This window comes from Ipomoea nil, unplaced genomic scaffold (assembly GCF_001879475.1).
Source record: "Ipomoea nil cultivar Tokyo-kokei standard unplaced genomic scaffold, Asagao_1.1 scaffold3321, whole genome shotgun sequence".
Taxonomy (NCBI): domain Eukaryota; kingdom Viridiplantae; phylum Streptophyta; class Magnoliopsida; order Solanales; family Convolvulaceae; genus Ipomoea; species Ipomoea nil.
The window spans coordinates 438469-463199 of record NW_017619749.1 but is presented as its reverse complement, the minus strand read 5'-3'; the positions used below and the strand labels follow the sequence as shown (position 1 = coordinate 463199).

The window sequence follows — 24731 nt, the reverse complement described above, 5'->3', positions numbered from 1 at the left end:
ATTTGAGCTGTCGATGGAATGAAGAAAACAATGAATCTTACTTTACAATAAAAAAGAAAGATGCTCTTTGCCTATAAAGGAGTCATGTAAAATTCACAAAAAGTAATCCCACAAACTAACGGAGGTCACAAGTTCAAACTTCAATGTGACATTGAACAGATACTACATTGTAACACAGTTAATAGTACTAAAAAAAAAGAAAAAAAAAAAACCTCACAAACAACAAAAGCATTTTTTTTTAGTATTGCAAAAAGTTACTAGGAATAAAACCATAATAACATACTTGTGTTACACCAATACAATCAATAGCCAAGATAAGTTAGTTACTACAAGGTGGAATCTCCACAATAAAACTGACTACTTTATATATATCAAAAGATAATTAGAATAAATTACACTCCATGTGAATGTTGTGTCACATCACATCAAATAAGTAATGAATAATCCTCATCGTATGATATGACAATCCAACAAAAGAATAGCCATTACTGCAAAATGCATGTATGAGAAAGATTCTGCCAATAGCATTTTGGTAAGGTTACTTGAGTGCGGTGTTTTCTCCATTGACATTCATTAAACACAGTCATCTTCCCGCAACAAAATTGAAAAAGTTTTTATTTTCCATTTCCATGCCAATCTACCATTGCCTTGCTGCCTGCACTGCCTCCCCAATCACAGTATACAGGGCCCCCCATTTAACTCCAACTCTTACCATGCGAAATGTAGTGAATTATGCTCTACATAATCCAAAACTCCCTCTTTCCGTATAGAAGTTCATAGCAGTGTTTCTCTCATATAAAAGCTCCGGCGAAGCCTTCCAAATCGATAACAATAAACCAAAGAATGGGGCAGTGGGTGTTACTCGCTCTCTTTCTACCATGCGCCAGCATGTCCGCAGTGTTTATAGTCTACTTCTGCTCATTCTGGTACGCCGTCACCTATCGGGCCGGCGATGATGCTGACCAGGAGGTGGTGAAAAACAGCCGGCAGAAGGGTCTATCTGCCACGCAGCTTAACAAGCTTCCAAGAATCACAGGCAAGGATTTGGTCCTGGGGAATGATTGTGCTGTTTGTTTGGAAGATATAGGGAGCGACAAACCTGTTCGGTTGATTCCGGGTTGCAACCATGGCTTCCATGTAGAATGCGCGGATGCGTGGCTGGCCAACCACCCGGACTGCCCTCTCTGCAGATCAAAGCTGGATCCGGAACTCTTTGAAACTAACCCCTGCTAAGCTCTCTATTTTGTATGATCACGAGTCATGACTAAATGACTGTTTGGCAAAGCTTATTTAAGAGTTTATAGCTTATTTTAAGCAACTAATAAGCTATAAGCTCTAAACAAACATAGTCGTTATCAGTCTTCCTGTATTTAGCTTACTACCACATCTAGGTTATTGTTTATGCCCTTCCACTCAGGTGCTAAAAGAGAATGGAGAAATGGAAAGGGAATTCTAAATACTTGGATTAAATGTGGATTTTTAGATATTGACATTACAGCCTAAAACATTTTTGAAAAAAATAAAATTCTGACATTCTAAGTTAAATATCAGCCCTGGTGTCTCCCAAAGTTAAACTTCACCTGTACAACATAGCGTGTCCTAATTTGCTCCACATTGTAAACTATATACTCATTGTACAACAAGCTACCCTGCAAGAAAGATTGCAACATTTAGTTAGTAATGACAACTGAATATATTCTTACAAATGATGAAATAATCCTCACAGCACCAAAGGTGTGGAATGCTAGGGGGAGTATACAAAGCCTTGATATACAACAAGGAAAAGGAGGAAAATTAAAATAGTGTAGGGTACCTTTATGCCTGGCTGCTCTTTAGGGGTTCCACAGGGAACAACAACGCCATCTTCGAGTGTACAAGCCTCTGAAATATCTGGAGCAGTGGCACCAACTCCTTTGGTACTGGAAATGTTTATTGTTAAAGAGTCAAAACAAAATCACAGTAGCTACAAATTTCATCAGAAATTTAATTTTACACATTTAGAAGGGGGGAAAGAAAGTGCATCTGGGAGATTGGGTATTGCATATTTCAACTATCAACTGTGACTATTCATATATATTGTGTTATAAACCAACTAAACCAGACCAGGTTGCTGCAGCATAACTTGAAAACGAGTAAAGGGAACATAAACCATCATTGCCAAACTTGAAATCGGAAGAACATAATTGGAATAAACTGCTTAACCATATAGTTCTTTTGAGTTGAAATAAAAAATGGTAGGGAATTTTGGGGGGTGTTTGAATCAGACTCAAGTGTTAGCTGAAGATGAGAAGAATGAAACCTTAGCTTCCCCTTTGGTAATTTGTCAGCATTATAGTTTGCTGTAAGCAGCTCATTCATTTCTCCAAGAGCAACCTGAAAAGAAAAACACGCAGGGTCACATTATTGCAAAATCTCCAATAAATAGACATTGACTCCTCCCCTTAATTCAAAACCAAGGACCAGATATAGACAGAAATACATAAGATTGATTGTTTTATAAATCTATATAATGGTTCCTATGCTTTGTTTAGGAAGAAATGAATCATAGAAAAAGGCCCAACCTCACATAAAAGTAACACACCATCCCCAGCAGTAGGGCTTGTATAGCAATAATTTGCACTCTTAGAGAACATATCAGCAAAATAAACTCCTTTCCCAAACATGTAACCAGTTGCAGGGGCTTCTGGAGGAGCAATACGTAAACCTGGTGTTGTACACACAAGGCAACAATCAGTCAACCACTCATTGAGTGGATTCAAACTTCATAATAACAAAGAAAAAGACATGTGAACAACCTTGGGACAGAATACCAATCCAGTTGGATAGTCGAGAACCATGCCACAAAAGCATCCTGTTTCTTGTGTTGGAGAACTATTTTAAAGGAAGGCAGTGGCAGTAGAATTCTAAATAAATTAGAAACAACTAAACAAAGAACCAAAATAATAATAATAATAATAATAATAATAATAATAACAACAGCAAAAGTGAGTGGAATATCCAATGCCAAATATGTTCCTTCACCTTCTGAAATCGTTCTTCTTCACCATCTCTGGCCACCCTGAATATATGAACAATATCCACATTATAACTTGAATGTGTCTTCGCATGTGTATTCTTCATATATTTCTCAACCTGAGCAAAAGAATATTTTCTCACCTTTAGCAGGCCACACAAATAAATGAAGTCATAACTGTTGTTTCGAACAGCAAAGAACTCAGCAAATATATCAAACTGTTGTTCCAAACAAAGTAAGAATAGAAGGAAATCAAGCACACTGAATTAATACCATTAGATACTCTTTAGTGCCAACATCAACTGGAGTCATTTGACAATGTAGCTGCTGATAATGATAATATAAGGGATCATCCTACAAGAAATTGAAAACATGAGTTACAGTGCATAAAAATACAAAGCAGCTTAATGAGAGGTCTAATGTTCACTTGTGAAAAAACACACACACATGCTTCCTCCCTCATTTCTGTAATCATTCAAAAATTGGAATTGTCTGAAAGAGAAAACTATAATAATGGACTGCTTAAGATCAAGAAAAATAGGTAGCCAAGTAAACTGAGGATATAAATATTATGGGACTCTCTATCTCTCTTGCTCAACAGACAGAATAAAGGACAAACCAATAATTGGTATGTAATTAGCTTTGAAAGGTAAATAAAGAAGTACCTGTAACTCAGTTGGGTCCTCCAGCAACTTAGTGGCAACCTCAATTAATCCAAGAGATTCAACCTTTCATTTCCAAGGAGTGGTGCACCAAATCAATTAAATGGATTAAGTCAATAAATGGGACAACAGAGGTATTACCTGCTGGCCACTTAATAATATCACTAAAAAAAGCCACAAAGCATTCAGCAGTTTTTAGCACAGCTTTAGTGACAGAGGAACAAGGAAACTTTACAATCCTACATCTCATTATCCAGCTAAATCCTTCTTTTGAAACATTAGGAACTTCACATGGGACATATCACATGTGCCCCAAAAAAAAATAAAAAATTGATGCATGAGAAAACCTTTTTGTTCTATAATGATGTATGAGAAAGATGACAACTTTTCTTGACCATATGAGTATATGACCATTATATGTGAATCGAGTTAGGATTTAGGAATGAATTAAAAGCCTTCGCAAAATCCAATCATTGAATAGTAAATGCACAGCTATGGAAATATGTGTGTGTCCAGGTGTGTTTGCACATGCATGCGTGTGTAAAATTATATTTAACTAAGAAAAATAGAAATTACCATTTCCAATTTGCGTTTCAACTTCTGAGGGGTATCAATGGTAAACTCACCTGTCATCATAGACATCACCCATTTAACCAGAAAATCCTTCAACACAATAAAATGTTCTATATTTTATGATCATTAGGTGGTAGCAACTTGTTCCAAATTGAGAGTGCATAAAATATTACAGAGAAACTGTTGCAATATGTTGCTATTACCCAATGGAATGATTAGTGTATGTGCAGATGGCCTAAATTCCTAAAATTATAGGTAGAAAATTTTGGAATATGTTGCTATTACCCAATGGAGTAATGCTGTAAGTACAGATAGAAGAGAGGCATGCCTGAACAATAAGGAATAAGGACTTACACATCTTTTTGTAGCCAAAGTCATGAGGAATGACAGTGTAGAATTCACTGCAATTTAGTACTAATGAAGTATTAGCAAATAATAATCAGGTAACTTCTCTAACTCAAAAGTTAAATTTCAGTGATTATTAAGAGAATTAGAAACATGCAAGGATATATCAATAAATTTAATATCTATTAAAGAAAATTAAATCAAACCACAGCCAATTCCTGTGAAAATCCACAGTTTAACATTTTACCTGCTTAAATTTTCAAGCATCTTTCTATCTGATTGGTTAATCACATCAGCAATCCTCTTCAAGACGTCATAGCCCTAAAAAATGCAGCCATTTTCAGTTGTCGTGAGCAAAGTTCCTTATCCTCAATGATTAATGAAACATGGAAAGAATAAATGCATGCAACATGTCATAGCTAATATTTTTACACTGGCAGAATGGCAGTAGTAAATATAACACTCCATATCACAGTAACAAATTCGACAACACAGAGAATACAACATCAATGAACAACTCATGTACTAACCTTTGAAATTGTTGATTTGCTCAGCTTGCCTAGGGGCAACTTGTCAGCATTAAATCCTATATAACACAACAAGAAATTAAATAAAAACATATAAAGTATCCGAAAAAGAGTCTGCAACTGTCAACAGTGGTTAAGTTCATAATGAATACTGATGAACATGATGATAATCAAAAGATCATAGTAATCATACTTAATAATCTAAAGCATCCTATGGTACCACTAGTCATGTAATGAAAATTGGTATATATGCTATTTTGAAAAAAAAAAAAAAAAAAAAAAAAAAAAAAACATATTTACATATAAAACATAGCACAATAGAAAGCCAACCTATTTCCATCATTTGTTGCTTCATCATGCTAACATTGCAAATAAGAGAAATGAACTTGGCAATTTGTCCTTCCAGTTTTGTTTCACGGGGTTGATTTTTCATTAAAGAGTTTGGCTCTCCTGAAACCTGTTGGAATTGTAATCTCAGCCTCAGAAACAGTTGGACTCAAAACTAAAAAGTGTCTGACATGGCAATAATAACAAGTGAATTGACATTCATGTAATAAGAACAAAAACACCAAAGATGTTTCACAAGTGCAATATATCGAAATTGAATACTGGTAATGCATGCATCAGTGTACAGCTATTAACTTCATAGAACTCACTGATGAATCTTCTCCATTTTGACTGTAGTCCATTTCCAACCAAGTATATTTCCCTGGGTAGCAAACAAAGTCCTTACGGTTGGGCCAATGATTCTTAGTTTTATCATAGAACTTGCTCTCAAATTCATGAATTGCATCATGTTGAGATGTATAGGGGCCAAAGACCTTTGTTCCACCCTTGGCACCAACTCTGCCCCATCTGTTGTAGACTAGGAATTTCCCACCACCATCAAATTCTGCAATATTTGTTGTGAACTGATCAGTTTGCAAAAATCAAAATTACAGACTTTAATAACTTTTTGTCTTCTCAATAGCTCCACTAACGGCGTGTGGTGCATTTGGGAATAAACCAAGTCATAAACCCCTTTCATCAACCTCAGTCCAACCAGTTTTCTTATTTTAGTTTTTAGAGGAAAGAAAACTCCATAGAATGAACTGAACAGCTCTACAATTTTATGGTACACTATAAACTTTAAACTTGCAATTTTGCTGCAAAAAGTTAAAAAGATATACTAACCTAAAGCTTGAATAACATAGTACTTGTTATTGTTCTGTCCAACATTTGTCTGGTTCAGCATTGCATCATAAATTTCATCCCCCTGCAAATCAACAGAAGCCTAGATACATAAATTACAAAAAAGGTGGAACTACAAAGTGATGGTTCCAATTAGGGGTGTAAATGAGTAAAGTGAAATGTTCAGGCTTGGCCCTGACTTGACAAATACTCATATTTGATTTAGTTACTATCAAGCTAAACTCAAGAATAAATATGAGCCAAGCATAATTACACTAATACTTAATTCACGAGCCTAATAGAGATTTTATATTTTTTAAATATATTTTATATTTAAGATAAATCAATAATGATATGTTATGAAGAAATTTTCTTGTACTGCAGTGACATAAATTTTCATTTATATAATATAATAAGTTGGAGTTTTAATTTTCATTTTCTTCAAATGAGGGAAAATGTCTGATAAATGTGTTTACTTATAATTTTACCATATTATGTTTATCTATTTACAAAAATAACCCTAATAAAAAACTAGTATTTGATAGCTATTAGTGAAGCTCAATCTCTAAAAATAGAGTTTGACCAAGCTCAAGCTGAGCTTTGGATTGTGAGCCTTGCCAAGCTTTGAGCTTGCAATGCTCAAGCTTGGCATGGCTTGGATTGACTACATGCCTGGTTCTGGTAAAAAGGATATGCTTTAACACTCTAGAAAAGGAAGAAACAACAAATTCCCGAATGATAAGCACTTACACACTGCAGAAGATGGTAATTTGCCTTGATGTCATCAGGAAGCCATTGATCTAAAACAGCTGCACCTTTCTTTGTTAATGTGACCAATTTCTCTTCCTTAACTTCTTCAACTACACCAAAATCAAATGAAGACAATAAATATAATCATTGATCATATACAGGCATTTGAGCAAGATAACTCTTCGCAGCAAACAATAACAGAAAAATTTGTTAGATTATTTAAATGGCAACAGAGAATTTTTTTTTTTAACAAAAATACAATGTTGAACACTGACCACTCACTTACATGTACATCAACTTTCTCTTGGCATATGTTTGTTGAAGTTATCAAATGTGTAAAAAAAATAAATAAATACACACACACACACACTTTTATTTTCGGTATATTTGAATTCAAGAAACATTATGTCTATATAGAAGAAATATATATTACAGAGCAATAGAAAACATAGAGAGACAACAAATAAGTGCAAATAGACCTAGGCTAGAAAGGCAAATAGGAATAACCCATGTGAGCGAGCCTGATAAGTGATCTTACAGATAAAAGGATTAACCCAGTGAAATGTATACCTTCAATAACGTCCTGTAATTTACCGTTATCTGAACCATCATCAACGATAGAAGAAAGCCTCTCAACTAGTTCTTTCTTCGACCCGCTAGTTGAAATCCCACGACGGCTTGCTTCTTCCCTCAGTTGCTTAACAGTCATGCTCCTCAGTTCCTCTGTTACCTTGACTTTATTCTTCTCAGTGTCTTCATTCTCCGAACCATCCCTCTGCCTTTTCCGATTATTGCCGTTTCCCCGAGCACCGTTTGAACTAGTGGACTGACGGTTGCTCTCTTCCTGGATAGCTTCTTCCAGCCTTCGCACCTGCAAATGTTTCAGATTCAATGCCCAAACAGTGATAATGTGATATAGAAGGAAAGAGATGGGAAGCGGTTACCACTTACCAGTGTGGGCTTGGTGCCGGTTGTGTCAAGGCCGCGTTTAGCCAGCTCTGCACGAAGCTCGTCGACTTTGAATTTGCTCGCCATTGCTGAAGAGAAACAATAATCTGTCGCCTCTGAAGCTTTTCACTTTTCAATTTGGGTTTTTGGAGGGCTTTGAATGGGGTTTTATCGAACTAGTACGAGAAACTTCCAAGGGAAGAGACTCTGTTTCATTGTGCAGAGCACGATTTTGCGCGGGCCTTTTATACTCTTGGTGCTACATATACTACCCGGTCAAGGTGCTCCATTAATCCATATTTAAAATTTAAAATTTTGTCAATTTTAGATTATTGTCAACCTCTTTTGAGTGTAGTCTTGGTAAATAACTAGTAGCTGATTGGGTTGGTAATTTTAACACGTTGATAGTATTAATTAATTATTATAAAAAATGTTAGATAAATTAACACTTATTACATGCAAATAACTTTCTCAACAAGTTGATCAAAAAAAATTACTTTAAAAACTAATTAATCAAACACTTATATTGATTGTTTAACCAAGTTAAATAATTAATAGTGGTCAAATAAGTCTAAATTGGTTAAAGCTAACTATATTACCATACAGAGCCAAAGTGTTTTTGTAGACTATTACAAATTAGTCTCATTTTGTATCAATGTCACACACACCCCATTATGGTAGAAGAGTTTTCAGTTCTTAAAACCCACTTAATAAAGCCAATAAAATTATACCATATTGCATTTAATCCATTCTGCTTGCAATTGTTACACATGTTGTAACACACAGAATGATAGAATTCATTACTGAAACAATTTATTAAACTTTTAATTTCTTCATCATTTCAAGAAGGGGAGGAGAGTTCAGGCGGCTCGCAGGTTGTTTCTTCGTCAAAAGAAACAAGATCTTTTTTTTCCATAATTATTGATATCAAATAGTCACAAACATCTGTCCTTTCACATAGTCACTATAATATAGTCACTATAAGTAGAAAAAGTCAAACTTCGTTCAGACCACTCAACCATCAACAACTGTATTCATTCACTCAAACTGGCAAGTTCAGAGACGAGAGCATGCATCTTCATCAGCAATACCACATCATCCCGAGTTGCTTGGGGGCTTTTCTTTTGGATGTTTTGATCCATAATGATCCACAAGCTGATTCTGGTTAGCTAGTTGTGCCTGAAAACCACAATCTTCCATCAACTTTTACAGATTCAATTAAAGATACATGGAAGGGTTGCAACTCTAGAACAATTTGGATTATGTATTGCCAAACAAAATGGAAAAAGAACCACATCAAATGTGCATCTTTTTCACTATATGGAAAGCTCACAATAGCCCAATTTCAGATAGTGAGGCATATTCTAGTTTTTCCAAGCTATGTGCACTCAGTCACAGTCTAGGAAGCGAGCTATCCTAGTTAAACCTATGCAACACAAGTATGGCGATAACAGATGGCATTTTCCCTTCAACGACACTCCAACAACCACAAAGCTAGTGCTGGTAATTAATAATAGCTAGAAAATTAAAGAGGAAATAGACCCAGCAGTATGGAATGGCTATAGAATGGTTAGAATCTGCCATGGCGAAACCCCGGTGGCATCCAGTCCAAATAGAAGTTTCAACCACCATACAAGTTCACAGGAAAGTTGTATTTAGTGTTCAGTACTCCTACAAATTGTCTGCTAGAAAGTGGATGTATCTATCCATTTTAAAACATTCTTTCTAAAGAGCTGCAAATTTTAACTATAAAATGGAGTATGGTAAAATAGCCTGCATGATGCTGAATTACAGCTAATCCAAAACCTGTTTCTATTTGGTTCAAGACGTTCTTCTTTAGCTTCTCAACTTGATGCTAATTTCCACTAATTTTAGTTCAAATGGTATGTGGCAAACTGATCTTTACTTTTTTCCAGTTCTGCAAAGTAGTTCGCTAAAAATCGCTAGTTTAGGCCAACATAAATAAATTACTTTCTGCATATTAATCATGAGAGGGAAGAAGGAGTTGCAATCAAGTAAACCATTTCTATAAGCCTCCAAAAACAGTGATACAGAAAATTCTCAAAAAGCAAACGTGAGTTCACCTCAATCTACAAAGGGAAAGGTCCAACAGATAAAACTAATCGGCAAGAGAATAGTACGAAGGTACAGAAAATTCACAAAAAACATAAAGGAGTATACTCCATATTTCGATAAACGATGTTCAATTCCACCCAAAAAAATGCAAATAAACAGACAAAATCAAACAAGACAATAGAAGCATCACACAATCCGGATCTGAAATTGAATTTATGCTAATCAAATTATCCAACGGATAAACCTAATCGGCAAGAGAAGAGTAAGAAGGAAGGCGAATACCTTGCAGATGGGGCAGATGACTTTGAGGCCAACAGCTCGGGCTTCGATCTGAGACCCTTTGCCCTTCTGATTCTTCTCCGCGTTTTTTCTCTGCGCTTCGATCTTTTGCTTTCCCCTTGTCATCTCTCTCACGTTCTCGCCACAGCTTCGCTCCTACCGTCAAATCTTCAGGCTCGCAGCGCAGCGGTGCAAGTCAAACTCTGCGTAATACCGAATGTGCGATTACCAGGAAAATGTGGTATGGTGAACCACCCGCCTCCGTTTAGTTTCACTTCGGGACAAATTAATACATTAATTTTGATTAACGCTCAACATATATCAACACACCTCTGAAGTCTAAAGTTCTAAATTTCGATTTTCAAAGCAAATAATAACTATTACTAATGCCTTTCAAAATTTAATATATTAATGCGAAAGAGTAAAACAAAACATATCAAGTTACTCTAATATATTGCTTTCAAAAAAAAAAAGTTACTATAATATTATTAACTGATAAAATTATTTTTAAATCACATTTACACTATTTTTACCCACATTCATATGCATTGTCATTAAGTCGATACATATATTTGCTTATATGTATAATTTAAATATAATACATTTAATCAAACTCATTTATCTCTCATATAACTTTATTAATATGATGGTGGTGGTGGTGATTTGGTGTGAATTTTTTGTATTTATTCCATTAAATATCATTTAAGTTACCATTAAAGAGTTACTCCCAATTTCTTTATTTGAAATAAATAATACTAAAAATATTAGTATTTTGGTTTGGTAAGGCACTTGCATTAGCAGAAAATCTACTATACTAATAAGAGCCCAAGAGAGTTAGGCCTATAATAAGTAGAAAAAATGGCAGTCAATTTCTTTAATCAAATGAATGGCTCAGATTGATCAGATTTTAATTTTTTCTTAAGATTTTCTAATTTATCCTTAATGAATATGATTTTTCGTTAACTTTTTCGTTAATTTCTGTTAGTTCACCGTTAATTTACTTATTGATTTCAATAAGAAAGGTCTTAGGTTCGAATCCCATCCCAATCAAAGTTGATATAATTAGTACTCTATTTTACTCTTATTAAATTAACTAGTTTTTTACGCGCATTGCGCGATTGGGATAATGCCCAATGTTTGTTTTTTTAAAAAAAAAAAAATAATAAGTACTTTAAAGTATATTAAGGCAAGATTATATTGAAATTGTTCATGCATAGATAATTGAAGGTTGAATTTGCGTATTTAAATAGGTAATTCTTCTCCCAAAGGTTGAGTCCCCAACCCCAAGGGTCCCCACACTCCGACCCGACAGAGCATTGTGGAAAGTTGTAAATCACGGTGACTCAATGATTTAGCAGACAGGACCAAATGCCGGTGCGCACAAGCAATCTGCCCACTTTGGACATATTCCCGCACTGTCGCCGCCGAGGTTCAAACCTTGGTCTCTTCTCCCAAATACTGCCCACTAAATTAACCATTGAGCTAAGCCCGTGCGGGTTAAATAGGTAATTCTAAGTTTACAAATGCAAGATAATATAGTCAAGATTGATTATAATTGTCAATACAATAATTGTATATGTATGGTTGAAACCAAATACGGGACATAAGGGAGAACAAATAAAAATTAGGACATAAAATATTAAATATATACTAATATTGTTTGAGGAGATTTCGACATTAGGATTTGTGGTTAAGTTTTATTAAGACTTTAATATTAGAATTAGATTGATGGTGTAGTTATAATTCTATATTAGACTTTAATATTAGAATTAGACTAACGGTGAATTAACGGTATTTAACGAAAAAGTTAAATGGATAATCATATAATTAAGGATAAATTAGAAAAAAATTAAAACCTGAACAATCTGAACCATTCATTTGATTTAATAATTTGGCGGTCATTTTTTCTACCCAATGTTAATAATTAAATAAATTCGTTAGTCAAATCCGCTAATATAATTCGCTAACGCTAACCGCTAACTGCTGATTGTCAAACAATGACATTGTAAGGTAGTTCTCACTTCAATTTGTTGTGTGATTTGAATACTCTCTTTGTCACAAAATCTCTCTAGTTAATATGGTTGGCTTTATTAATTATATTTTTTTTTAATTTTTTCATGGTATTAATAAAATACTTGGTAAATAAATATATAGCATTATTTTGTATTATAACTTTGATATTTAATTAGAAAAATAGTGCACAAACAAGATAATAGACAATGTAGTGAATATAATCAATTGATGAATTTGAATGTAAAAATTTTTACATTTGAGAAAAATAAGGACAATATAACTAATGAAAATATTTATCTTAATTAATTTGTTGATAATGAATAATTTTTTTTCACTGAAATAAGACATTGTAAAGACAATGTAGCGAATATAATCAATTAATAAATTTGAATATAAAGAATTTTTATATTGTAGAAAAATAAAGACAATATAACTAATAAAATTATTTCTCTTATTTAATTTATTGATAATGAATATTTTTTTGTTTTGAATAAAGGCATTATGGACACATAATTCTAAATTAAAGAAATGCATATCTATAATTTTTTTTGTAGCTACTAAATTATTATTTATATAATTTAATAAAAGTAAAATAGAGTACTAATTATGCCAACTTTGTTTGGGATGAGGTTCGAACCTAAGACCTTTTTTTATTGAAATCAATGACTAAGTTAACGGTGAACTAACGGCAATTCTTAAAATTTTAACGGAATTAGTAACGGTGTGTGGGTATTTTAGGAAATTTTAATGTAAAATTTAAATCTTATCAATCTTTTAATCAATCTGAGCCATTCATTTGATTAAAATCTGTTACCACCATTTTTTCTACCCATTATAGGCCTAACTCTCTTGGGCTCTTATTAGTATAGTAGATAGTAGATAGATAGTAGATAGATAGTAGATAGAAATAACAATTTAGTAGCTACAACAAAAAATAATACATATGCATTTCTTTAATTTAGAATTATTTGTCTACAATGTCTTTATTCAAAAAAAAAAAATTTATTCATTATCAATAAATTAAATAAGAGAAATAAATTTTTCAGAAAAAAAAAATAAGAGAAATAATTTCATTAGTTATATTGTCTTTATTTTTCTCCAATATAAAAATTATGTACATTCAATTTCATCAAATGATTATATTCACTACACTATCCCTACAATGTCTTTATTAAAAAAAATATTCATTATCAATAAATTAATTCAGAGAAATAATTTTATTAGTTATATTGTGTTTATATTTCTCCAATGTAAAAATTCTTTGCATTAAAATTCATCAATTGATTATATTTACTACATTGTCTATTATTTTTTTGTGCACTATTTTTTAATTAAATATCAAAGTTATAATAGAAAATAATGCTATATATTTATTTACCAAGTATTTTATTAATACCATGAAAAAATTTAAAAATATATAATTAATAAAGTCAATCATATTAACTACTTTATGGATTTATTGACAAAGAGGGTATTCAAATCACATAACAAAAAGTGAGAACTACCTCGCAATGTTCTTGTTTGACAATCAGCAGTTAGCGGATTATATTATCGGATTTGACCAGCGAATTATATCTACGATTGGTAAAAAGATATTTGAAAAAATTAGCTGTTTAGATTAACATGTAAAATGACCTAAGAGTTTACATATAATAATAATAATAATAATAATAATAATAATAATAATAATAATAATTGTTTTAAAATATATATATATATATATAATTAAGCCAATTATATTAACTAATTTGGGAATTTATTGACAAAAAGGGTATTCAAATCACACAACAAATTGAAGTGGAAAATTATCTCGCAATGTCCTTATTTGGCAATCAGCAGTTAGCTCTTCAATATTAGTATATATTTAATACTAGTATTTGCACCCGTGCGATGCACGGAATTGATTTGTTGTAATATATTAAGAATATATGAATCGATATATAATTATTTAAATTAGAACATCAAATATTATATAGTGCAATTAAATATATGGTTTGGATCGTTTATATATTTTGATGGTATCATTGCTTGAATTTGTGCAAATAATTGCTCAAATTAATAGCTAATGTCTAGATGTACGCATACGGTGTTATAACTTTGAAGATTTTATTTATCATTGTTTAGAATTTTCATAAATTAGTAAAATGTGCTCGTTCTCTAACAACTCAGTTATAAAAATGAATTGGTATCCTTATTCATTTGTATGGAAGATATATTTTTTTGTCCAGATATATAACAATTTTTTCATTTAAAAAAAAAACTTAATATCACCGATTATATTTACACATTATTGGAACCTCTTTGTAGACGACATTGGTAGTGACAACACAATCCTATCCATCTTCGTCTAGAGCTAACACCTTCAATCCATCAGGACGGATTACTTGGATTAAAATATATAATGGTAGAATATTACTCGATTAGTTATCCTTTTATATTTTCAATCAATTAGTGATATCGGATTCATTTTCAGCTAATTATTCTTTTTTATTTTCAGTCAATTAATCAATTAGAATATCAAATGTAGTGATATTTTTACCTAATTTTCGTTCCATTTTTAATTGATGATGTAGAATTGTAGATATTATTATTAAAATATTTCCGTTTTATTTTTAATTCACCTTTACTATTGTTTAAAATATGCATTTACTATTGATAATGTAGAATATTATTATTGAAATATTTTTCTCCAATTTTTAATTTTCATTCCATTTTTAATTAAAATGCAATGATCTGGTCATTTTTTTAGTCAATTATGGAGCATTTTTTTTTATTTGCAGTCAATTATTAATATTCATTTCCTTTTAAAATTTTCAGTCAATTAGTGTCGAATTCAACCCGACCCCGGAGTATTTCAGCAATCCGAGCCGCTTCGCCTTTGGTCAGCAGGCTCATCTCTTGCTCGACACTCTCGCTGTTCAAGAATTCGAGCTCGACGGCTGGTGTGGCCGGCCCGGCCGGGTCTTCTTCGGTCTGCTCGGGGGTATTTTCTCGATCGCCCCCTCGAGGAGCAGCTTCCGGGTGGTCCCCAACCACCCGGGTAGGCGTTTCCCTAACGCCCTCAATCGGAGAACCCCGGCCGCTTAACGTGGTTCTCCCTTCCTCTTCTTCGCTGGAGCTCCCCGATCCGCTGGAGCTAGAGCTCGATGTCCCGGAGGAGCTTGATGCGCTGTTATGCTCGACAGCTCGATCGGGGGCTGGCGTTGCTCGGGGGCTGGCTTCGGGAGTGTAGGACATAATGTCCACTTCCTCGTCGCTGATACGCTCGACCTCCTCATCGTAATCCGCGATCGAGGCGTTTTGACTGTCCGAGTCCGTCATTTCGATCTACCTAACGGTCGGTCGGGGTTAGTAAAGGACTTGAGTCGTCCGGGACAGTTAGTTGACCTAGCAGTTCTACCTATAGTTGAAAGCATGAAGTAAAGAGAAAGAACTAAGAGCTTACCGAGTGAGGAAACTTTGAAGAAGATCTGAAGTTTTGCTTTGCTTGATCGCCTTGCTGAGATGCTCTGCTCGGGATTCTTAGAGGATACCGACTGAAGCAAAAGAGTGAGGAAAGTTCAAATGAGGGCCTCAAGGGCCTATTTATAGGAGGGCATTTAGGCGGGAAATGGGCCAATTTGCCTGACACGACCCGCGCTGAATCCGAGGCGACGGATGGGATCGCCGAGGCCGGCAGAGGCCGACACGTGGCGTAGGAGGGAATGACAGCTGGCAGGTCGGCTTGGTGGCTGACGGTTGGGCTTCTTCATCCCGTCCCGTTTTTTCCCGACTGATCAAAAAGGCCCGGGCTGGGGGGCTCTTGGTAGGGAATATCCCGACCGACATAGCTTCACCACGACCGAGGAGCCTTTTGTCTCTTTCTCCTTGTCTTCGCAGGTAACAGGTCGGGCTCCACGAGAAGAACCCGGTCGTAGACCGACCGGAGTTGCCCGAGCGACAGTGTCGACCACCGAGCGGTAGCCCTTTGGCGAAAGAGCTGACGAAGGACACGTGGCGGCTCTTTCCATCAACAGGCAGGGCACCCGGGAGGATGACACGTGGTGGCTACGTGGAGGACATGCCGAACGGCTGGAATCCTGTCCCCGGCATAGCGGCTATAAATACCCACAGTAGCTACAGTGTAAGGGACTTTTGGACGATCGATAGGTTGTTGTTAGAGAATCCCGACCGCAGTCAGTCGGTACTCAGAACAACCAAGTAGATTGTACTTAGGGCCTTTACCGGGATCAATAAAGATTTTACTTGCTTTAATTGGTCTCGTGTTATTCTATATTGCTTACGTAGAATTAGCAGTATCAATTATTATTATTATTATTATTATTATTATTATTATTGTTGTTGTTGTTGTTGTTGTAGTCGTCGTCGTCGTGTTGTTGTAATTTGATTATTTGGCAAATTCGACAAAATTTTAACAAATTCAAATGTTTAACATTTTATATTTAATCAAAACACCAAACATATTATTTAATAACTTAGCAATTTGCTCCAAACTGCTAAAAACTAAACCAATACATCTACATTTTGGGTTAATCTTTCCCAAACCCCCTAATAAATTTTTTTAAAAAAAAACTAAAATAAGAAGCCACTAAGATAAGGTTTATTAAATAAGAGTCTTTTGACTCGTTGGGCTTCAATAGGTGAACATATATTATATGTAACAGGTCAATCGAATAGTTATGCTGTGGAACCGTGTCCACCTTGCAAGGTGGACACAATTCTATGTTAATAATTACTGAATTATATGTTCATAATTATAAAGCTATATATTCATAATCTTTGAACTTCATATTTATAATTATTGAACTCTATATTCACAATTACAAAACTATATGTTCATAATTACTTAATTATACGTTCATAATTATAAAGTTATATATTCATAATTTTTGAACTTCATATTCACAATTATTGAATCTCTATATTCATAATTACATAACTATATGTTCATAATTATAGAACTATATATTCATAATTATGAACAATTTTGGAACCGTGTCTACCATGCAAGGTGGACATAGTTTCACATCATAATTTGTCGGGTCAATAGTACTCAAAAATAAAACATGAGCATTTGGACTTCTCAATACTTGCCCACATTGATGGTCAAACAATTATGTTTGTAAGAGGAGCTCAAGAACTCCTCTTTCCAAACATTTTCAATGTGGGATGAGGAGCTCAATAACTCATCTTTCCAAACATTTTCAATGTGGGATCAAAATGATCTAGCATTATTTACAAATGGAGCCCGTAGATCCCTTTTGTCTTCTTTTTATTATTTTTAGTTTTAAATTTAATTTTATTTTGTATATTGTTTTGTTTGGATTATTATTATTATTATTATTATTATTATTATTATTATTATTATTATTATTATTATTATTATTATTATTATTATTATTATTATTATTATTATTATTATTATTATTTGTAATTTGATTATTGATAAATTCGCCAAAATTATAATAAATTCGTCATTTTAACATTTTAACTTTAATCAAAACATCAAAATATCAAAATCAAAATATATTATATAATAACTCAATAATTTGCTCCAAACAGCTAAAAACTAATACAACACATACATTTTGGGTTAATCTTCCACAACCCCTACTAATAATAAATAATAAATAAATAAAAACTAAAATAAGAAGACAAAGTTAAAGCTTCTTAAATAAGAACCTTTTGACTTCTCAATACTTGACCACATTGATGGGCAAGCAATTATGTTTATAAAAGTCTCATTGCTCCTCTTATATAGATGATCTCTCTCTTTTCAAACATTTTAAATGTGGGATCAAAATGATCCCACATCATTTACAAAGGGTGCCGGTGGCTCGCCTTTGTCTTTTTTTTTTTTTTGGTTAATTTTAATTTTATTTTGTATATAGTTTTTTTTTTTTGGATTATTATTATTATTGTTGTTGTTGTTGTTGTTGTTGTTGTAATCTGATTATTTGGCAAATTCGTCAAAATTTTAATAAATTCGGTTGTTTAACATTTTATATTTAAACAAAACACCAAAAATATTATTTAATAACTTAGCAATTTGCTCCAAACTACTAAAAACTAAAACAACTCATATACATTTTGAGTTAATCTTTCTCAAACCCCCTAATAAATTTAAAAAAAAAAAACTAAAATAAGAAGCCATTAAGATAAGATTTCTTAAATAAGAGCCTTTTGACACGTTGGGTTTCAATAGGTTGAGAAAGTTTACATGTTACAGGGTCAATCGAATAGTTATGTTGTGGAACCGTGTCCACCTTGCAAGGTGGACACAGTTCTATGTTTATAATTACTAAACTATATGTTCATTATTATAAAGCTATATATTCATAATTTTTGAACTTCATATTCATAAGTACGTATTGAACTCTATATTTATAATTACAGAACTCTAAATTCATAGTTACTGAACTATATGTTCATAATTATAAAGATATATATGCATAATTTTTAACTTCATATTCACAATTATTGAATCTCTATATTCATGATTACATAACTATATGTTCATAATTATGTTCACAACACTATGTTCATAATTATAGAACTATATGTTCATAATTTTTTGAATTATATATTAATAATTATGAACAATTTTTGAACTGTGTCTACATTGCAAGGTGGACACATATCCACAGCATAATTTGTCAGGTTAATAGTACTAAAATAAAAAAAAATAAAAAAATAAAAATAAAAAAGTCTCTGGACTTCTCAATACTTGCCCATATTGATGGGCAAGCAATTATATGTTTGTAAATGCCCCTCTTATATAGAGGAGTTTAAGAGCTCATCTTTCCAAACATTTTCAATGTGGAATCAAAATGATCCCACATCATTTACAAAGGGAAGCCACCTTTGTCTTCTTCCTTTTTTATTTATTTATTTATTTATTTATTTATTTATTTTAAATTTATTTTGTATATAGTTTTGTTTGGATTATTAAATTTGTTGTTATTGTTATTATTATTATTGTTATTGTTATTGTTATTGTTATTGTTATTGTTATTATTTTTATTTTATTTTTATTTTTTTATTATTACATTATTATATAGGATTTTTTTTTATACTTGAACAATAATATTATCAATTATATTATTATATTATAGAATATAATACCATACATAATGTTACCAATTATGCAATATTACCAATTAATAGATTTTTTTTTTAATTTCCATTAGACATTTACTTACCAAATAACCTTTACTACAAAAGTTTGGGCGGGAAAATGAAATTGGATGATTTTGTTGTTTTTTTTTTTTTTTTTTTTTTTTTGAAAAGGGATGATTTTGTTTTTATATAATAATAATAATAATAATAATAATAATAATAATAATATATAATATATAATATATATAGATTAATTATTACCCTAATACTTAATTTATAATTCTGATTTTAAAATTCTTCTTATTATTATTAACATTAACATTTGATTAGTTTTATAAAAAAAATGTAAATTCTAAAATTTGTATGAATAAATTTAAACTCTAATCCGACGCATTTCCTTATATGATTGTATAATTCATTTTATATACGCATAATATTTATTAAAAATGAAAATAGGAAAATTCTATAATATAATTTCATTAATTATAATTTATATTGATAGATTTATAATTAAAAAATTACATTTAAAAATTTAAAAAGTTGCATTTAAATTTTACATGATTATTATAGTGCATAAGTGTATGAATGATTAGAAATATTCATGTTTTGTTAATTTAATAATTTCATTTCTTTAATTATATTTGATATTTTATTAATTGTAATTTAACTAAATTGTCACAAATATTTCTAGGGAAGAAATCTTATATTTCTCAATTTCTTTAATTATATTAATTATAATTACCAAATATTGTGACAATTACCATAATAATTTCATTAATTATATTACTTATATTAATTATAATATTTGTAATAATCTCTTCCAAAATTTAAATACATTACCATAATAATCACACAAAATAATGAAAGAAAAATTATCAAAATAATTATCTTTAATAAAAATAAGGAAATTATATTAAAAATTAATTATATATTAAGATAAGTATAATTTTTTTCATGCCAATATATTATACATTAAGTATAAAAATATATATGTATATAAATTACCATAATAATTACACCAAAAAAGGTAACAATATATAATTATTAGGTAATAATATTAATAATTAATTATTAAGATAAGTATAACTTATTTTGTACTAATAATATTATCCATTATATATATATATATATATATATATATATATATATACTTTTAATTTTATATTGATAACCATAGTCTATGTATATATTTTAAGAAAATATTCATTATTAAAGATTAAAGATGAGATATAATTTAAAAAGTAAGTTATTTATTAGATTACCTAATATAATTGTCTTACTAATTGATTCAATGCTACTATGTATAATTCATATATTTGAAAACTTTTTAAATCGAAATATCCATTAATTGCCTTAATAATTAAAATAATTGTTAGTCAATCAATATTCAATAGTACTAAAAGTATTATTTGAATTTTTATACATAAGATATAATATTATTAAATCGAAATAATTAAAAATAATGTGTCCATATTACAAAAAATTTTATAATAGTAATTTTTATTGCATAATAGAATTTGACAATTATTAAACATTGTTTATGGTAATTATTGTATGACTTTTAATACTAAAATTATTAGGTAGAATTTTTATAATTAAGGTATAATATTCTTAAGGTAAAATATTGCTTATATATGGTTTACCCGTATTAACCATCACTATATTAAATTAATAAATAATTCTTTTAATATAATAATATAATATATTATTAAATCTAAACATATGATTAATATTTATTCAATATTATTACAGAAGTATTACAATTATAAATTTTACTCCGTATTAAATTTTAAATGGCTTAGCATATCGAAACAAACATGGTAAGTCAATAACATTATTTTACATTAGTAAAGTGATTTTATATCAAGGAATGTCAGATGAAGAATAAAATCAAAATAATACTCTATTGAAAAAAAAAAGTCACAGTACTTAATCATTTTTTTCCTAAAAAAAAAAAAAATTAAATGGCAAGAAAAACGTCTTGAAGGGAAAGACAAACTACTCTCTTATTACAAAAAATGTACACTTTAAAAACGGAGAAATTGAATCGAAACAAAGTCCAATGCTTTGATATATTGACAACTAAAAAATGCTTTTAATTTCATTTTGGTTTTTATTGTATTCTTTGTATGGTTCCCTCTATAAGTCTATATATATTTACATATACACATAATTCGTCCCTCGATCACAAAACTTTATCATCTTGATGAGCAAGGAACTCTTTTGCTTCCCGATCAATCTTTCTAGATCTGTATCTTCTCCACAAAAAAACGACAAAAAAAAAATATATATCAACATTTTTTCTTATGAACCACTTTTGTTGTTTAAAAACCATAAAATACAAAAAAATAAAAACAAAACAAAATCCAAAAAGAAGAAAAAATAAAAGAAACTAAGATGATGAAAACCTCACCAATGTAAATCACGTATCAACCTCAACTGTGGAAGATCACATGATGATTAGAAGTCTATTGCTTCCCGGTCAATCTTTCTAGATCCGTATAGTATCTTCTCCACAAAAATAGACCAAAAAAAAAGAGAATATATCAAAATTTTTTCTTACGAACCACTTTTGTTGTTTAAAAATCAAAAAATACAAAAAAATAAAAACAAAACAAAACCCAAAAAGAAGAAAAAATAAAAGAAACTAAGATAATGAAAACCTCACCAGTGCAAATCACGTATCAACCTCAACTGTGGAAGATCACAGGATGATTAGAAGTCTATTGCTTCCCGATCAATCTTTCTAGATCCGTATCTTCTCTACAAAAATAGACAAAAAAAAAAAAGAAGAAAAGAATATATCAACATTTTTTCTTACGAACCACTTTTGTTGTTTAAAAATCAGAAAATACAAAAGAATAAAAACAAAATAAAATCCAAAAAGAAGAAAAAATTAAAGAAACTAAGATAACGAAAACCCCACCAGTGCAAATCACGCATCAACCTCAACTGTGGAAGATCACAGGATGATTAGCAAAAATCAATAAAATAATTAACCTTAGTTGGGGTTGTGTATGGTCATATAAGGTGTATTTATACACAATGGATGAGATCAAAAGGGTTTAGTATTGAAATTATAAAATGGTAAGAGATCTCAAGAAAGGTAAAATCTTTAATATTATTAAAATGCCATATTTGTCTAAATATTTGATATTACAAAAATGCCTCTAAGTTTTGGGAGGAAAACTTGGCTAGGAGGATTTTACTTTTATATATATATAGATTTTATGCCTTAATTTTTATTTGTTCTCCCTTACGTCCCATATTTAGTTTCAATCATACCTATACAATTATTTTATTGACAATTATAATCAATCTGGACTATATTATCTTGCATTTGTAAACTTAGAATTACCTGTTTAAATACGCAAATTCAACATTCAATTATTTATGCATGAACAATTCCAATATAGTCTTACATTTATATACTTTAAAGTATTTATTTAAAAAAAAAAACATTGGGCATTATCTCAATCGCACAATGCGCGTAAAAAACTAGTACAACATATAAAACTCGTATACTCAATATATTATATATACAAGTGATGTCATGCACCAACCAAACAAGTTCTTAGAAATATGGAGTGAATGATAAAATTAATAAAAATATTTATTTACGTTTAATTATTTGTTGCATATGTATGTTCATTTATTAATTGCAAAATTAACACAAAATCAAAAGAATAGTCGTTACTCAACATCTCAATTTTAATAAAATTGTTCACGTTTAATTAGCTATTATTGATGGAATTTGTGTCGAATGAGAGTATGTAACAACTATAATTGTGATAGAGGTCAATTTTGTGTAAGCATAGCAGCATAGGGCATGAATAAGTGGTTGAGGTGGAGTACAAAATTACAAATAACTTAAATAAGCAATTATATCGAGTGCCATTATAAGTTACAAAGGGTCAGTAATTACAAAGTGTTAATCGGAATTATATGAGCACGATTTACATATGTTCACTTATTAATTGCAAGATTATCACAAAATCAAAAGGATAGATTACTCAACTTCTCAATTTCAATAGTAGTTATAACATTATTTTACATTTCTTACCATTTAATTGCCCAATTATGTGGTGGACCTAAACGGGGAAACAAAAATATCACAACACAGCTTAGAGCAACCCCATTAGATTTTTTTTTTTTTTTTTTTTTTTTTTTTTTTTGCAGTAAAAAGAAAAAAGAAAAAAAAAACAAACAAGGAGTGTTTTTTTAACAAATGGGAGGCAGAGTTTTGTTGTGTTTTTTCTTACGGTAAACCAAAATTTTTTACGGGATCCACTGGATGAGAAAAGGAAACAAAGTAGCAGTGCATTATTCGCGTGTGGGAGACGGATGTGCCCAGCTGGCCACGTAAAAGATTTTTTGTTTTGATTGTTTTTTGGGAAAATGGCATTTTTTCCCCCTAAGTTATATACTTATAGCACTTTTTCCCCCTCAATTATTTATGTAAGCACATTAGTCCCCTCAATTATTTTAAAAGTGACAGTTTTTCCCCCTAATATATTAAATTGACATTTCTACCCTTAAAGTAAACATTTTATTTATTTTACTTCTCTAACAAATTATTGCGTATATGTAGCGATTACCACGGTTCGGTTCGAACTGAACCAGACACTATAGCAATCGAATTAAAAGGTTTCAGTTATGATTTAGATCTAGAACCCAATATTTGAATTTCAATTTATTAAATTTAAGAATAAAAAAAAAACTGGATCATGAACCGTGAACCGGCGATTCCGGATCCAGTTCGCGATTTTGAACCGTCTTTATTTTAATTTTAAAATAGTCTAAATTCAACAATAAATGTATTTTATTTTTTCAGTTCGGAACATGAACCGTCCATTCCGGTCTGCGATTTTAATAAACTCTAAATATCGCGTTTTGATTATAAATTGTAATTGAAATATTTTGGTTTGGTTGCTATAGTATCTGTTTTGTTTGAACCAAATGATAGTAATAATTTGTTGGAGAATAAAAATAAATGAAATATTTACTTTAAATATTTATTTTAAGGGTAAATATGTCCATTTAATATTTCAGGGGGAAAAAGAGCCACTTAAATAATTCAGGGGAGAAAAGTGCTATAAGTATATAACTTAGGGGGAAAAAGTGCCATTTTCCCTTGTTTTTTTTAAACTTTTTGTGAGTTACCTTTTTTTTTTTTTTTTTTTTTTTTTTTTTTTCTTCATCTTATATCTTTCATTCTCTCTCCTACATGTACCTAGAAAAACCAACAACAAATCA

The 24731-nt window shown here is 31.0% G+C and overlaps 2 protein-coding genes and 1 long non-coding RNA gene across 4 annotated transcripts; 1 reads left to right on the top strand and 2 right to left on the bottom strand.

The window, feature by feature from the left end:
- Positions 1-297: 297 nt before the first annotated feature.
- On the top strand, positions 298-1233 carry LOC109170246 (E3 ubiquitin-protein ligase ATL23-like). Its single transcript, XM_019319272.1, has one exon. It carries the CDS (start codon positions 844-846, stop codon positions 1231-1233), a length of 390 nt encoding a protein of 129 aa, XP_019174817.1. The 5' UTR covers positions 298-843.
- On the bottom strand, positions 991-8300 carry LOC109170239 (poly [ADP-ribose] polymerase 2). 2 transcript variants are annotated; one of them, XM_019319260.1, is made up of 19 exons: positions 7992-8300; positions 7611-7911; positions 7041-7150; positions 6294-6375; positions 5777-6012; positions 5451-5577; positions 5124-5179; positions 4841-4914; positions 4603-4649; positions 4252-4301; positions 3679-3741; positions 3287-3367; positions 3022-3132; positions 2796-2871; positions 2562-2704; positions 2300-2373; positions 1814-1919; positions 1514-1649; positions 991-1401 (listed from the first exon to the last, which is right to left on the bottom strand). In XM_019319260.1, exons 1-18 carry the CDS (start codon positions 8073-8075, stop codon positions 1548-1550), a joined length of 1923 nt encoding a protein of 640 aa, XP_019174805.1. In that variant the 5' UTR covers positions 8076-8300; the 3' UTR covers positions 991-1401; positions 1514-1547. The 2 variants fall into 2 exon arrangements, with proteins under 2 accessions (XP_019174805.1, XP_019174804.1); XM_019319259.1 differs by lacking the exon at positions 991-1401 and having other exon boundaries at positions 1436-1649.
- A 559-nt stretch (positions 8301-8859) lies between these two features.
- Positions 8860-10655, bottom strand: LOC109170247. The gene is made up of 2 exons (XR_002052383.1): positions 10347-10655; positions 8860-9167 (listed from the first exon to the last, which is right to left on the bottom strand). It is a non-coding gene; the product is annotated as an uncharacterized LOC109170247 (long non-coding RNA).
- Positions 10656-24731: the final 14076 nt, after the last annotated feature.